The 16,551-nt window shown below is 35.5% G+C and overlaps 2 protein-coding genes across 2 annotated transcripts; one reads left to right on the top strand and one right to left on the bottom strand.

The window, feature by feature from the left end:
- The first annotated feature begins 1,215 nt into the window (after positions 1-1,215).
- On the top strand, positions 1,216-8,654 carry LOC113769492 (RNA-dependent RNA polymerase 2). The gene is made up of 4 exons (XM_027313948.1): positions 1,216-2,079; positions 4,531-6,434; positions 7,454-7,604; positions 7,687-8,654. Exons 1-4 carry the CDS (start codon positions 1,540-1,542, stop codon positions 8,452-8,454), a joined length of 3,363 nt encoding a protein of 1,120 aa, XP_027169749.1. The 5' UTR covers positions 1,216-1,539; the 3' UTR covers positions 8,455-8,654.
- Positions 8,655-15,104: 6,450 nt separating this feature from the next.
- On the bottom strand, positions 15,105-16,138 carry LOC113768212. The gene has a single exon (XM_027312478.1). The coding sequence runs from the start codon at positions 15,938-15,940 to the stop codon at positions 15,419-15,421; it is 522 nt and encodes a 173-aa protein (XP_027168279.1). The 5' UTR covers positions 15,941-16,138; the 3' UTR covers positions 15,105-15,418.
- Positions 16,139-16,551: the final 413 nt, after the last annotated feature.

Here is a 16,551-nt window from a genome sequence, read left to right as displayed (position 1 = left end):
AAGAGTCAATACTTTACTCATGTAATGTATGAAAGCCATAAAGAATTAATACTTTATGAGCCTTTTTTTTAAAAAATATTTAATTTATATTAAATAAATAACCTATCGATTTCCTTTTTGCAAGAATATTACTGTAACATTTTTTGAATTTCAAATATTTACGCTCAAATACAGATTAGTATTTGCTTTCAAATATTTAATTTTTGTTAAATACAAAACCTACCAATCTTTCTTCCGTAAAAATATTAATATAACACTTTTTCAATTTTAGTTACAAATATTTATGTATTTAACATAAATTAAATGATTCAGAATAAAATATCCATAAAGAGCCAATACTTTACTCATGTAATGGATGAAAGCCATAAAGAATTAATACTTTATGGGCCATTTTTTTAAAAAAAATATTTAATTTATATTAAATAAATAACCTACCGATTTCCTTTTTGCAAGAATATTACTGTAACATTTTTTGAATTTTACTTACAAACATTGATATATTTATCATAAATTAAATGTTTGAAAGTAAAATACCCGTAAAGAACCGGTACTTTAAATATGTAATGTGTATTTGCCTATAAACTATACTCCTTAAAGTTTATTAATTATTAATTGATTTGTAGTACTTTGTCATTCATTGGACATGTAGTACAAAGGGCAAATTTGGTACAAAATTCTAATTTCACTCCCTAAAATAATATTTTAATCGTTTGGACTAAATTTGCAAAGGATTAGTAACCTCAGGGGGGGTCAGTGTAATTGTTCAAATCACAGGGGAGGTCAGTGTAAATGTCATAAACCTCAATGGAGGTTTCTGAAATTATCCCTTTATGTTATCTACTTATTGTATTTTCTATATTATATGATGTACATTTATATAATTTTAAAGCCACTGGGCTGTGGTCCAGTGGTCACTGCCCAGCTTTCTAATGCTTGGTGGTGTTGGGAGGTCAAGGGTCGACCAAAATTGTTACAATATGTGACGGTCTTCGTTGACCATTTCCCCTTCCCCTAGATTAGGCTAGTTTCAGTTATAGGAATTTTATCGTTGCGACAAAAAAAATTTATATAATTTTAATTAATACATTCAAATTTATTTGTATATACCAATAGCATCTAATCGGATTTAGGCCAACAGTACCTAAACCCCCGTCCATGTGAAAAAGGGGTCAAAAACGGTCAAAACTCTTCATCCTGCCTGCAGCCCACCTCAAAGTCTCCAACTGACGGCAGCTCTATCACCACCTTCCTCGCCCCGCCTTTCCCTCAGCCCACCACCAATAGACCTCGTCTCCGCCACCACCCCCGTCGTCCCCACTCCTCTCCTACCCCTCGCTACTCGCTCCCGCTGCTAGCCTCTAATCCACCATGGCTGAGAAAAATAAAATTTTTTTTTAATTTTTACTTGAATCCCATTCCTCACAAGTATTTGCCAAGAACTAACTACTAAGTAGTGTAGCTATATCTCAGGCCAAAATCCATACGTATTTCTTGTGTACCATTCCTAGGCATCAACCTTTTGGGCTCTTCCACTCCACCATGGCTGTGGAAGAGAGAACCACGGCAACAGTGAGAGTCCAGAACATACCCCAATCAGGCAATGCCAAGGACCTCTTAGCTTTCTTTGAATCAACAATCGGAGAAGACACAGTGTTTGCTATTGAAATCTTCTCAGAGCACAAGAATTGGAAGTCCAGAGGTCATGGGAAAGTCCAGTTTGAGACCCTTGAAGCCAAGATCAAATGTCTATCTTTATCAGAAAAAGGAAAGCTTTTCTTCAAAGGGTCTCTTTTGAGGTTATCACATTCAATTGATGAGGTGATCTTCAGGCCGGTTGAGTCCAAGCTTAGGATTAAGAATGGGGTTTTGCGTACTGGGATTTTGGTGAGAAATGATTGCATGTCTGTTTTGGAGAGGTGGGATGGTGTTAAAGCTTGGATTATGCCTGAAAGGAATATTCTTGAGTTTTGGTTGAGTCATGGTGGCGAGAGTTATAAGCTGGAAGTACAGTTTGGTGATGTCTTGGAGAGCTGTGGGTGCTGTTTGGATGGCCAGAATCCCAATGCTGTTCTTCTAAAGGTATATTTCTATTCCTATTTGCAATTCCTAACTTTCCTTTGATTTTTGTTTCTTTGTTGATTCAAAGTTTCATGTTTGAACTTTTTTTTCTGGGTTATGATTTTTTGTCCTAGATTGTTGCTGCTAACTTAGCTTCGCTGTTTGTTCTTTTTTTTTTTTTCCTAATTTGGCTTAATTGTTTTATTTATTTATTTTATTAGCATATTTCAGCAGTTGTTAGTTTATGGAAGAGCCAAGTGGTAATGGAATTTTTTGAAAAGTTTTCTACTTTATTCCCCCCTTTTTTTTCCTTTTGATTAGGTTATGCCCCTTTATCTTCACATACCTTTCTAGTGTAAGGAGCTTTTGTTTGAATGCAAAATTGATTGTTTTTTAGTTTGTTGAGGAGTAAGGTTTCTGTTGGCCTTTTGTCTCTTTGATAAGTAATTTTACAGGAAAAACCCTGGTGGTCAAGATTCTAACTTAGCTTTGCTTTACATATCAAGTCTCTCTTTCACTATAGTCCTCTGCCTTCAGCATAACGAAGAGAAGTAAGATGTCTAGATGGTATTTTAACTAAAAAAAAAAATAGAAAAGGAGAGAGAGAGAGAGAGAGACTAAGAAGAAAAAGGGGCATAGTGCAAAAAGGCTAATGCAATCCATCAAGTTTCTGTAAGTTTATGAAAATTATTGTGGTGGATGCTAAAAGCTCCCTCTGGAGTTTGCTGCTGCAAGCTGACAATTGTAATTGCAAATAAATGCTTTTTATGGACTTTCTGACTCAGTTTGAAATGATCTGATTGCATTATAAGCAAGCAACATAGTCCTTGCTGAGATTATCATCTTGTTTAAAAAATGTGGTCTGAATTGCTTATCGTTACAGAATACGATAGTAGTTAAGAATGTCAGAACTGTGACCTCTCCATCCCAAGTTTCTTGTTTTTCCCCCCTTAACCATTATTTCTCTAGACATGTTTGCCTGAATCGTACCTTTAACCAAAAGCACAATGAAGTGACCTTTTAAGTTTGGATCTCAAATTGCATGAGCATGCAAAAACAGAAGTATCAACACTACGATATTTTCAGGAGAAAAAAAAGGGTCAAAAGGGATGCCTGTTTTTGATATTTGTCAATTCATTGTTTGTTTTGAAAAGAAGAAAAATGCATACATGTGGTCCAAAGATAGTCAAATTCTGGTTGGATGAACTCCAAAAAATTGTGAGATCAGCACTTTTATTACCTTCTTTATGAGCATGCTGGAATAAAATCTCCATGTGTTAAGCTGCAACAGAATAATGCATCTGATTTGTTGAATCAGTAGCTTTTTGAGCAACACTGTTTGCTTCTCCCTGTAAATCAGTGTGTACTCCTTGAATGTTTGTATTTTCTAAAATGCTTATTTGTAATGAAGTCATTTTTTGGATCACTAACAAGATGAGATTCCAGAATTACTGCTATTGCATGGAAAGAATCAAATGTTTTGATGTGAAACCCCGATCTAGACAACCAAAACACCATGGCTTAGGCAGCGGAAATTTGACCCAACTAATCCCTAGAAGTCACGAACAATTTTGATATTATCTCAACCCGTAACTACTCGAATTAACGAACCAAATTGGAGGTAGTAGAACGCCGCAATCAAGGAGATACTCGATTGATAAGTTCGGGTGAATAACTTGAGAAGATTCTCAAGTATTCAAAGGCAACTCTCTTGCCAAAGAGAAAGTGAAAACTCACTAATTGTATTTAATAGTCAAAAACTGGTCCCAAAACAAAGAGGAAGTGGGGCTATTTATAGCCCTTACAAGCATTAACCCTAATCCAAAAGTTGACCAAACTACCCTACATACTTAAGAAAGATTTTGGGCCTTACTTACTAACAAATGGGCCGCAATTAAACTATCTTAATTACCTAGACTTTTTAAAACGAGAAATAACCAAAATCAACGAGAAAAATCAAATAATCCTACTAAACTCAAGCATTCATGCAATCAACTAGTCTTTACTTGAATCTTCCAATTCCCCATGTGCTTGAATGGGCCTTGGTCTTTATATTCTCATCATGTTTTGAAAGGTACAAGGAGTGAACTTAAAGAGTCGTACAGAACAAAAGTGGATATAGTATGACCTGCATTGCTCATACAAAGAAAAATTAGGTGTGCATGAGATTTATATCCCCCATCTATGTTCTGTCCCTTTTTGTATCTCAAACGATGTAGTGCGTGTATCTGTTTTGAAAACACAAATTATTCTTCTGATAGATATAGGTTTTGCATGGGATTTATTTCTCCCATCTATGATCTGTCCATTTTTGTATCTCAAACGATGTAATGGGTGCACCTGTTTTGAAGACACAAATTAATCTTCTGATGGATGTAGTTCCGATATCTCCATGTAGATTTTCAAATAGAAAACATAGAATGACCTTAATGTGTTATTTTAGCTCAAGTCCTATTTTTTGTCCTTTTTCAGCTTAAACATGCGCCAAAAATATACCAAAAATTTTCTGGACCCAATGTTGCTGCAAAATTCAGTGCTGATAGGTATCATACTTGCAAGGAGGATTTTGACTTCATCTGGGTTCGTACAACTGACTTTTCCAGTATAAAGTCAATTGGATATTCATCATCACTTTGTTTGGAAATTGAGGAAGGGTTGTCAGGATTGGACTTGTTCACCAATCTGCCGTACTGCAGTCGGTTTTTCTTAGAACTAACTCTGGAAGAAGGAGAACAGTTTTCCACCACATCTGAGCTAGTTCCACTAGTGAAATGTTGTTCAGATATCAAAATTACATATGAGATCCTTTTCCAGCTTAATTCCCTGGTTCATACCCAAAAGCTTAGTCTTGGTGCAGTTAACAGTGAGCTGATGGAGGTGCTTAGTGGTTTAGACATGGATATTGCGATGTCAATTCTTCAGAAAATGCATAAGCTGGAGACTATGTGTTACGATCCTGTGTCATTCATCAACAAGAGGTTACATGTTATGGGTGAAAATGCTAGCAATCTTCGTTCATCATCTAATGGGCGGCCAAAAAATAATAACATGATGACTTGTCATAGAGTGCTTGTAACACCATCAAAAGTCTACTGCTTGGGTCCTGAACTGGAAACCTCAAACTACATCGTGAAGAACTTTGCTTCATATGCTTCGGATTTCTTGAGAGTAACTTTTGTTGAAGAAGACTGGGGTAAACTTTCTCCTAGTGTTGTAAATACAAGTTTTGGGAGAGGCTTGTTTGCCAAGAATTACAAAACAAACATCTATCACAGAATCTTGTCAATCCTCAAAGATGGGATTGTCATTGGTGAGAAACGATTCCTTTTCCTGGCCTTTTCAGCTAGTCAACTACGCTCCAATTCAGTTTGGATGTTTGCTTCGAATGAAAATTTGAGAGCAGAGGATATAAGAGACTGGATGGGCTGCTTCAACAAGATCCGAAGCGTGTCAAAATGTGCTGCAAGAATGGGTCAGCTGTTCAGCTCCTCTTTGCAAACTCTAGAAGTACCACCCCAGCAAGTTGAGGTTATTCCTGATATAGAAATGACTACTGATGGAGAGAACTATTGCTTCTCAGATGGTATTGGAAAGATTTCCCAAGGTTTTGCTAGACAGGTTGCCCAAAAGTGTGGATTAAATCATACCCCCTCAGCATTTCAAATACGCTATGGAGGCTATAAAGGTGTGATAGCTGTTGACCGATACTCCTTCAGGAAGCTTTCTTTACGTAGTAGTATGCTTAAATTTGAATCAAAAAACAGGATGCTAAATGTAACTAAGTGGAGTGAGGCCATGCCTTGCTATCTAAATCGGGAGATTATTACCCTTTTGTCTACCTTGGGTGTAGAGGACCAAGTTTTTCTGGCAATGCAAGATGAGCAACTACATCTGCTGGACAAGATGTTGACACATCGAGAGGCAGCATTAGATGTTCTAGCAAGCATGGGTGTGAATGAGACAAAAAGCATTGTAGTTAGAATGTTGCGTCAAGGTTTTGAGCCTGAAATAGAGCCTTATCTTTCAATGATACTTCAGTCTCATCGTGAAAACCAGCTTTCTGATTTAAGAAGCAGGTGCCGCATATTTGTTCCCAAGGGTCGGGTCCTCCTAGGGTGCCTAGATGAAACAGGAATTTTGGACTATGGACAGGTTTATATCCGTATAACCATGACAAAGACTGAGTTACAAAGTGTTGAACAGAGTTTCTTTCAGAAGGTGGATGAAACAACAGCAATAGTTAAAGGGAAGGTTGTAGTGACGAAGAACCCGTGTCTTCACCCAGGGGATGTTAGGGTCCTTGAGGCTGTTTATGAGTTCTCTTTACAGGAAAGGGGTATGGTGGATTGCATTTTATTTCCCTTGAAGGGTGTAAGGTATGCATATCTTATCCTCATTCCTAATGTTGATGCAATTTTTTTCACCGCTCACAACATATTGTTCCACTTCTTTGGGAACTCTATAATTGGTTGATTGTTTCTAAAGGCCACTAAGTTGGATCTTAACTAACTGGAAGATATTCTCAAAATCAATTAGTCCGTTAAAATTCATGGTTGCAATGTCTTTGCTCTAACATTTCTGTGAGCTAATCACAAAATTCATACTGGTATCTGGGGTTGCTGGGCTTTGGTAGATCACCTTGTGAAAGAGGACTTGCTGGCTAGAGGAGCCACCTAGTCACAACATGATCCCCATTCACAACTAACAGTTACTTGGCTTGAATAGTCAGCATTGGCCATTTGTCAGAAACCTTTTTCTCTTTGTTTTGTTTGTTATCATGAAACATAAAACCTTTTTTCCTTGCTGCAAGATCACATGCAGACTCACTAGCATTTACTAGTCTTACGTCAGCTGATTCTTCATAATGTAGCTCGGTCGGTCATCACTACTGTGCTTATTTGATAGAATGCACATAGCTTGGGCTAGCTATAATATGAGCTGAAGTTGCAGGAATTGTTAACATCGTCTGCTGCTTCTTTTGCAGCGATTATATATTTTACCATGTTATTAGGCATGTAGAGAATCTTTGTTTTAGAATAATCATATGATAAACATAAATTGACTAATATGCTTTGCTGCATATGGAGACTAAGTTCCCTTTCTTTTTCTGTCTGTAAAACATTGCTCTGTGCAATATGGATTCGAATCCTGAAGTTGCATGAACCTTATTTTAAGTCAACTAATCACTTGCTCATTTTCTGCTTGACTTGATTTTTCAACACCTTTTGTCATATGGGTGCTTCTTGTGCAGCTTATTAGAAAGAATCTTGAGTTATGAATGCTTCCTGTATCCCTTCTGTTATATGTGACACGAGTTGGTCAAAGCATGCTTTAGAGCTTTCATCATCTGTCACTCAAAATCAAAGGTTCGTGCTTGAAAACTTTCATGTTACAGGCCTCATCCAAATGAATGCTCTGGAGGTGATCTTGATGGTGACTTGTATTTTGTGAGCTGGGATGAAAATCTCATCCCCTTTCAAACAGTGACACCCATGGATTACATTGATCGTAGAAAGCGTATTGTGGATCATGATGTCACCTTAGAGGTAACTTTCTAGAGTTAATTTGCTTGTAATGGTCTATTTTTTTAACTGCCTTTCTATTAATTCTTCCTCTTGATACTTGCAGGAAATTCAAAGTTTTTTTGTTGATTACATGATCAGTGATACCCTGGGCACCATCTCTACTGCGCATCTGATACATGCAGATCGTGAACCAGATAAAGCTTTGAGTCCAAAATGTCTTCAGTTAGCTACACTGCATTCTATGGCTGTTGACTTTGCAAAAACAGGGACTCCAGCTGAGATGCCTAGGTTTTTGAAACCTAGAGAGTTTCCAGATTTTATGGAAAGGTGGGACAAACCTATGTATACGTCACAAGGAGCTTTGGGTAAACTTTACCGTGCCACAATTGCATCTAGAGTTCCTGGGAAGTCAAGCTTTGTTTTCTCAGCCAAGATTGTCCAAGACGCTTATGATGATGAGCTTCTGATTGACGGTTATGAGTACTTCCTTGGAACTGCTCAATGTCACAAAGAGATGTACGTGGACAAAATCAGCACCTTGCTGACCTATTATGGAGCAGAGACCGAAGAGGAGATACTGACTGGAAACTTGCGTAATAAGTCGATGTATTTGCAACGGGACAATAGGCGATACTTTGAATTGAAAGACCGCATCTTAGTGGCTATCAAAAGCCTGCAGAAGGAGGCTAGAAGTTGGTTTGAGAGCAGTTGCAGAGCAGCCGAGCAAATGAAACTGGCATCAGCATGGTATCATGTCACCTACCATCCAACATATTCCGAAGGAAGTGCTAAGTGCTTGGGCTTTCCATGGATTGTGGGTGATATTCTGCTGGACATTAAGTCAATGAATAGCAGAAAGGTTTGTTCTTAAAATCTTGTTATTCCTGTTAACCATACTGACCTCCATGAAGAGATGGCACTATAACAAAGACTTGCCCGAAATGATGTAAATAGCAAGTCTTATGTGAATTTGGTATATCTGTAACTTGGCACTCAAAACTGCATCAGTGGCTACTTATATTGAAAGCTCCAAATTCAAATGTATAAAGGAGTTCTAGTTCTATTTTGTAATTTTCACTTAGGACCTTTCTGATGGTGCTTGAGTAATTGGGGAACGAATTTCTTTTGGTTCAAGAATCAAGAGGGATTGTAAGCCTTACAAAGGGAAGGGGAAAAGAAAGCACTTGAGATTCCAATCATGGAGCAAATTTCAACTTGCTTATCACAATGCTTCATGGTCCAGACATTAAGGCTGAAGTGATGACGTGCATGACACATTACTAGCGGGATGGAAATGAGAAAACCTTCAACTTCTATGTTCATCTCTTTTGTAGGACAGAAGCATTACCTTCTAACCCTATATTAATATGCCAAATTGCAAATCTATATGATATGCAGTTAGTGTGATTATCATAGTTGATATTGCATAGGATGATGGAGCAAAGTGGGATTAAAGTTAATTGCATATTAGGTGCAAAATTGTATTCGAAAGAAATATTTGAGGATTGCTTTATGCTTCTCTCAAGTCTAAACTTAGTTTTCCTAAGTCCTATTTTAAGTAATTTTCCTTTATCTTTTATCATCTAAGCATGACAGTGCGTACACTGTCAGTGCATAGTAGACTAATCCATATAGTTATGAGAGGTGAATAATCAATTCTGAAGTAATTTTATTATCTGGAATTAGTCATTAGTTATGATAGGTCGTGTTCTAACCAAGACCTCCATAGGACCTTGAATAATTGTCATTCCGCTATCTGTCATGATAGACACAAGACCTTAAGAGAAGCAGAATATGAAAAATATATAATAACTAATAAATATGCACAACTAAACAAATAGGCCCCCAAGTTTTGGTTATGAAGCTGGATAGGGCGAAATTAACATTCTACTTTTCTGAGCGAACCTTTAAAAGGCCAAGGGGATGATTACCTGTTCATTGTTGTAGCTCAATGAGAAGGTCAATGTGTGGCATAATATTAACAACTTCGGTTCAAAAAATTTGGTAACGATATTGATACAATAGATATGCAAATAAACAAAGAACCTAATCTTACTATTTCTATGGCCGGATTCTTCATTTACTTAAAAAAGGGAAATGTTATTCGTAATCCCATTTTTGTTAATCACACTTTCACTATTATTTTGATCATATGATTTTCATTTATTAGACTATATAATAAAACAAATGTTGGGAGTGCAATTAATAAAAAATGGAGTGTAAATAACATTTTTCCTTAGAAAAATGAAATTAAGTCAACAAAACTAATCATTTGCTTGTGATGTCTTAAAGCACCATAAGAGTGTACATGAGTGTAATCAAATTGAATACTCTAGTTGTTAAGTTTGTTTATTTATTTTTCAAAAAAATAAAGAAAATTTTGTTTGTTTATTTTATTTAGTTTAAAATTACATTTAGTAGTAACTAGTCTGTTTACCAAGTAAAGTTCGAGTAGTGTGAGTTATTTTACGTATAAATTGTTGATTTAACACTACTTAGGTAAAGTTTGAGCTAAACTCAAAACTTTAATGAACACCAAATGGTGTACATGTTTATTTTGGTTAGTTGAGGAATCATCTCAAACAAAACCCTTATTTAGTTGAATTAAGTTCAAGTATGAAATACCTAAATTCATGTTTCAGCTTTAGCTTAATTCAAGGATAAAGTAATTGACAAGAAGTGCTTATTTAGCTAAATTAAATTTCAGTATGAAGTAGTTAAATTCATCTTTCGTCCTTAGCTAAATTCTTGTGTGAAGTAGCTAATAACAAACTCTTATTCAATTGCTTTTTTAAATTTGTCCTTTTTGGTTGAGAATCCCGTGCTAAGGGGCTGACATTGGCGAGCATATCCGCCAGATAGCTGAGTCATGAGGTGGGGTCAATTCCCTTCGTATTGGTTTGCATAGATCTCCTTTAAATGCTTTTATTGCGTCAATAAAAGCAGGGTCAATGTTCATAATGTCCAACGCTTAGAGTTGAACACTTCAACAAAGGCCGAGTTTGATAACTTAAAAGCTTTTTTTTTTTTTTTTTTGGCGACACAGAGGTATTTAGATTTTCGAACTGGTAATACCTAATGACTCAACTAGTCCTCTGTGGGTCGGGAGAGTCTGCCCAACTTTTTCACCGACCGCTTTACCCGAGATTCGAATCTTCGCGGAGGTACTCTCCCAACTGGGGTACTACCACCAGCTCTAGCCCCGGGGGCAACTTAAAAGCTTTTATTGATGCATCAATAAAAACAGGATCAATGTTCATAATGTCCGACGCTAAAAGTTGAACACTTGAACTAAGTCCGTATTTGATAAGTTATCACATTCACTTATTATTTATTTTTTGGAGCAAGTTTTGCCTAGAAAATCAGTGCCACTTAATTAATTCATATATTCAATTTTTTGTTATCAAACGCGCGCCTGAACATGTTAAAATTTGAATTTATTAAGTTTAAGTGCTGAATTAAATTATCAAATAGGGTCTAAGTAATAAGTTATTCAATTATCATTTAGGGTCCGTTTGTTTCGGGTGAAAATGTTTTCCAGGAAAATATTTTCCTAATTTCCCGTGTTTGGTTGCACAAAAGTTACTGAAAACATTTTCCTATGTAAAATATTTTCACTCATCTTATGGAAAACAACTTCCTTTCCAAACTTACTGAAGTTGTTTTCCGAAATGCATGCATCCCGCCTGTAGTATATTTCAAACTTACTGAAAACATCTTGTAATATGTTCTTTTTTTTTTGTGTAAATAGGAGGACTCGAACCCAAGACCTCTTCCTTACACTCCCTCCCCCGTACCACCCAACCTAACCCAACCCTCCCCCTTGTATATTCAAAATAAAAAAAAAACCCCATCCTGCTCATCCTATGTTAGTAATTAATTATGTATAATAGGGACATTTTTTTCTAGAGAAACTTTCAGCAGTGAGAGTGCAAGATATATGTCACAATAAGCATTGCATGTGATTGATATTTGATACTAAATGGCCAGCAATTTGTTTATTTCTTAAGGAGATATTTTTTGTTCATATATACATTTCCCCAAGATTTTTTAAAGTTAAACAATGAGATAAATTTTCTTATTTTGCATGGGAAGAAGTATGTAGTTATAATGTGTAGAAAGTAAAGATAGAGATAAAAGTGAAAATATTTCAAAAGTTAAACAAACACCAGAAAAATGAAGTAAGAAAATATTTTCAATAAGCTAACCAAACACCTGAAAATGATGAAAGGGAAATGATTTTCATGGAAAATTACTTCCACGGAAAATATTTTCCCAAGGAAAACATTTTACTTCCAACCAAACAGACCCTTAATGTAATATACATTCAAATATATTAAATTTAGTACTTCATAATTTAATGAATTCAGATTTAAAATTTTAGATTTCATTTTTATCATACGCACCCTAAATTAGGTGGAAACCATTATTCTGGAGATACCAATAGTGTAGGAACATTAGTAGGTAGAAGCAGGCTGTCAAGGATTAGTGAAAAAATAAATAGGGAAAAAAAAATTCTTGCATGTGCTGATCCCATAGCAGTGGAAGCAACTGTCTTTGTTAGAACGAGATTAATGAAGATAAGATGCATACGTAATGGAGATAAGATGCATAAACTAGTTATAAACATGTTAAATCATGTCATATTTATTAGGTGCTTTATCTATTCTGTATCCTAAGAGCACAAAATAAGCATACAAAAGAGGAGGAACTCATATTCAAAATCTAACACTATTATCCAACCTCTGAATTCACGATATGTCAACCTTAAAAATTTGAACTATTACAGACAAAATTACTTATCTTCCTAGAAGAATCCTACTTATTAATACAAGTTGACAATCTTCAGCCCAGAAAAAACTATGTTTAGACAATCTGAAGCTCCTTTCTGTCAAGTTGTTTAGTAACTTGGGGGATGTTGTTTTGAAGGCTTATTGGATTATAGTGAATACTTGAAGAGTGATAGCTTTTCTATCGCTGATAAGTTATTTTTAGTTGGGTTTTATTTTACCGAATTCTGTAACTTTAAGGGGAAGGAATGATTTGAATGGATCGGAGAGAGGGAGCGTACGTGAGAGGGCTCAAGTTCTAACCCTTCCTCTTGCACTAAAATTTTTTAAAAAAAAAATGCTGTAACTTTTAATTTAAATGATACACTTAAAAACGGTGTGTTGAACCGATGATAATACCAGCTCATGAATAGCCTACCAGCAATCAAGTTTTCTCTTTTTATTATACTAAGTTAAGTGGAGCACCAAGCCCATTAATGCTCAGAAAAGTGGTAGACAAATCCTCCGTCTGCCCTTGAACTTTTGAGATTGAGACCTTGAAAAATTGAAGATAATCAATAGATAGGCACATTGTGCCAAGGGGACAAGTCAATTTCCACTTAATGTTCATTGATTAATGCTTCAAAAAGGAATATCCACTCAGCCAATCTTTTGTTCTCATTATCCCAAACTCACTTTTTTTTTTTTTTTTTGGTTTTGTTTGGTGGGCTAATTAATCAAAATTGATCCTGTTTTCGATAATAACAAGGTCCCTTTGAGATGACACAAGGAATTCCATCCATCAAAGTAAATCTGTTTCGTTGTCTTTTGGGTAACATTATTACAATTAACCATAATAACAGGATCAATGAAAACATTAACGATGGTTAACAAAAATTCATTAATAAAAAATTGTATGAACAGCAAGATAGAATTAGATTAAACCTCACATATACTGATACTTGAACTCAGAAACTTTAATTCATCTTGGGTCCTAAATTAATGTTGCATTTAGCCATAGTTGCTATGGAAATACTAGGTACAAGTGTACAACTAGACCCTAGTCCCCCAGTCAAGGTTTCATTGAACTAAGACTCTCCTAGACCCTACAATGACATTCCCCCACCTAACTATCACCAAATGAGGAGAGAAGTGTCAAATCTGAAGTGAACTAACAAAATTTTTTGTTTTGAATTAGGGTTAATCATCAAACCCTAATGGATCCCCCTAAATATCCCCCTACTATTAGGTCCATTTTAGAAGATATTTTATGTATTAGCCAAGTGTTTGCTACTATCTATCTAGTTAAAATAGATAGAGATGTTTTGACTAAGGCTCACAACTTGGCAAATGTAACTAAGATTTTGTAACCTGCTTAATTAATGAAATTTACTTGTTTTGCTTTCAAAAAAATCACAAAAAAAAAAAATTAGGGTTAATCACACTTCACCCTTGTGGTTGGGGTAGTCACAGTTTACCCTATCGACGGTTGATAATTCACATTTTGCACCTCTTATGAAACGACATTAATATTTTTAATGGCCAAAAATTATAATTTAACCAAAAATACCCTCATGCGTATTGATTGTTTATCCATTACTAAACTAGGATAGCAATATTTTTCCAAAAAAAACCATTCATGCCTTCTAAATCATAGACAGAGTTAAATAATGCCTTTATTTAAGCTTAGATAAGAGATTATTTGAAATAGTTACTGTAATACTTTTTTTATATGATATCTATGAGATAAAAAAGTTATTGAGAAGGAATTATAATTATGATGTAAGCAAAATAATATTTGAAAATAATATTACTTTCCAATCACACTCAGTATTTCTTCATGCATCGTATCATTGTACTTACAGCAAGGACCGTTCTATTATGAGAAAAAGTTAAAGAGTCATGCCATGATGCATTGCTTCACTCGTACCATGTCAAAAATTGAAGAGAATTTAACATGATATCCAGTATGTAAGCTGGACCCATTAATTTACAAATTCAAGTCCAATTGAAGAGAAATACCCTACACCCGCACTTTATATATTCAAATCCAATTGAAGTGAAATATGTAAGAAAAGAAACAAGGGTTTTCAACGAGTTAATTTTTTTTATGCTTTTTTTTGCCTAATACCTAATAACCATGTTTAATTTTATAGTCGCCATTAATTTTTTTTTTATGCTTTTGTTTGCATAATACCTAATAACCATGCTTTTGTTTACACAATACCTAATAACCGTGCTTGGTTTGTTTGGATAACAAATTATCTCAAATAATATTTCACTTGCATCATAAACATATTTCTCAACCCACCTTTTTATCTCACATACATCACATCACAAAAAATGCTACAATAATTATTCCAAATAATATTTCAAATAATACTCTATCCAAACAATTCGCAAAGATTTTTGGATTGTAGAGAAAATATCTTTGTTTTTTTAAAAAAAAAAATTAACTCCCAATAAAAGTACCCTAAATTATAACGAATTCCACCACCTAGAAATAAAATTAAGAATTTCCCCACCTAGATCTATTAATCAATGCTTTTTCTTTTTTTTTTTTTGTTTTAGTGATCCTACTTAAATCTAGCTGGACGTTCTAAATTTAAGAAGTGAACAAGATCAAACCAGAACATATAAGTTCACCAACTAAATGAAACGTAAAAGGCTTCAATTTGCTTCGTTTTGACTAATCACCACTTACAAATCTCCTATCTACATCAATTTATTGTCTCCAACAAGTAAACAAAAATTTAAACCCAAAAAAAGAGGAAATTTTATTCAAAAACATCACGCATCATTTAGGACTTCACTTTCATTATTTGTACACGCCAACCACCTTCCAATTATACCTTCAAAAGTCACAAAACAAATCAAATTAATTAACCAAAAAAAAAAAGAAACAAAAACAGGAAACAAACCCTATCTACACTAAACCAAAAACACATAAATTAATTTACCATAATCACTAATAATTACCCAAAAAAATCATTTATAAGACGCACACCAAAATAATCATCCTGAGCTGTAAACACCTCGTGCGCACAATAGCAATTCCAGCGCACGTTAAACGAAATTGGGCCCGTCTTTGTCGAGGTCCATGGAGGCCTTAGCCGACGCCGGATTAACCGTCGCGTACCTAACCGAGAAATTCCTCAGGCCATAATAATCCTCTTCTCCGTCATCGAAATCACCATTTTGCCCCGTCCCTTCGTCGAAGTTCAAGGAGTAACTCAGAGGGTCATATTGGTAATTACAGCCAAAGTTATTATTATTATTCCTCCGCCGCCCTGTCCGGCTGAACCGCCGGATAAAAGTCTTCCACCTCGGACCGGCAGCTATCTCCGACCACTCCCGGATTTTCTTAAGAGCGCTGATCCCCCGGGCCCAGAATGAATTCTCGGGGCTTGGATTAATCTCAAGGGACCGGGCCCTTTGCCACCAGTTTAATCCGACGGCCGAAGTTGAAGACCGGTTGGAACGCCATGAGAAGCAGAAACAGCAGCGTCGCTTCTGGAATAACGAATCCGCTGCTGCGTCGTCGTTTGCCTCTTCCGCATTTACTTGTGAATATTCCCGACTTTCCATCAACAAGAGTTCCAAGGGTTTGAAAGATTTGGGGAATTTAAGGTTTGTAAATTGTTTTGCTTCTATCGAACATAAACAATTTGTACATAGCCAGAGTGGTTTTGGAGTGGAAGCAGAAATATAAGACGTAACGGAAAGGAGGAAAGTAGGTAGGTGATGAGAACCGGAACCGGACAGTAAAAGTAAGTGGATTATTATTTGATAGTAGAAAACTAGTAGCAAAATATTTTTTTACAAGGACTGGAGCTTTCAAGTCTTAGCGAAGTTGGACAACTTTCGCTTTCAGTTCGAGGAGATTCTTTTGAGTATTTTGGAATTTCCTTTTTCACTAGTTCTCCTAATGAAGGTTTTAGGCTAAGATCGAATTCGTCCTTCATCACTTTTTTTAACCAATTTAGTCGAACTATTTTTTTTTTCAATTTAGGACCTCTGGGTGATGTCATCACATTTTATATATTTCATGTGACCAGTCATAGGTAAAATTGTCACTTGGATCACATTTTTGGATTAAATTTGAGAAGTTTCGGCGAATATTGGATAAATTAGGTCTATGACCAACCTGTGGATCGCGTGATCCAAAACTTGCCACATAACTTCTTTTTTATACTTTA

The sequence above is a fragment of the Coffea eugenioides genome, chromosome 4, assembly GCF_003713205.1.
Source record: "Coffea eugenioides isolate CCC68of chromosome 4, Ceug_1.0, whole genome shotgun sequence".
Taxonomy (NCBI): Eukaryota; Viridiplantae; Streptophyta; class Magnoliopsida; order Gentianales; family Rubiaceae; genus Coffea; species Coffea eugenioides.
The sequence above is the reverse complement of the archived record's forward strand: the minus strand, read 5'-3'. Positions and strand labels throughout refer to the sequence as shown.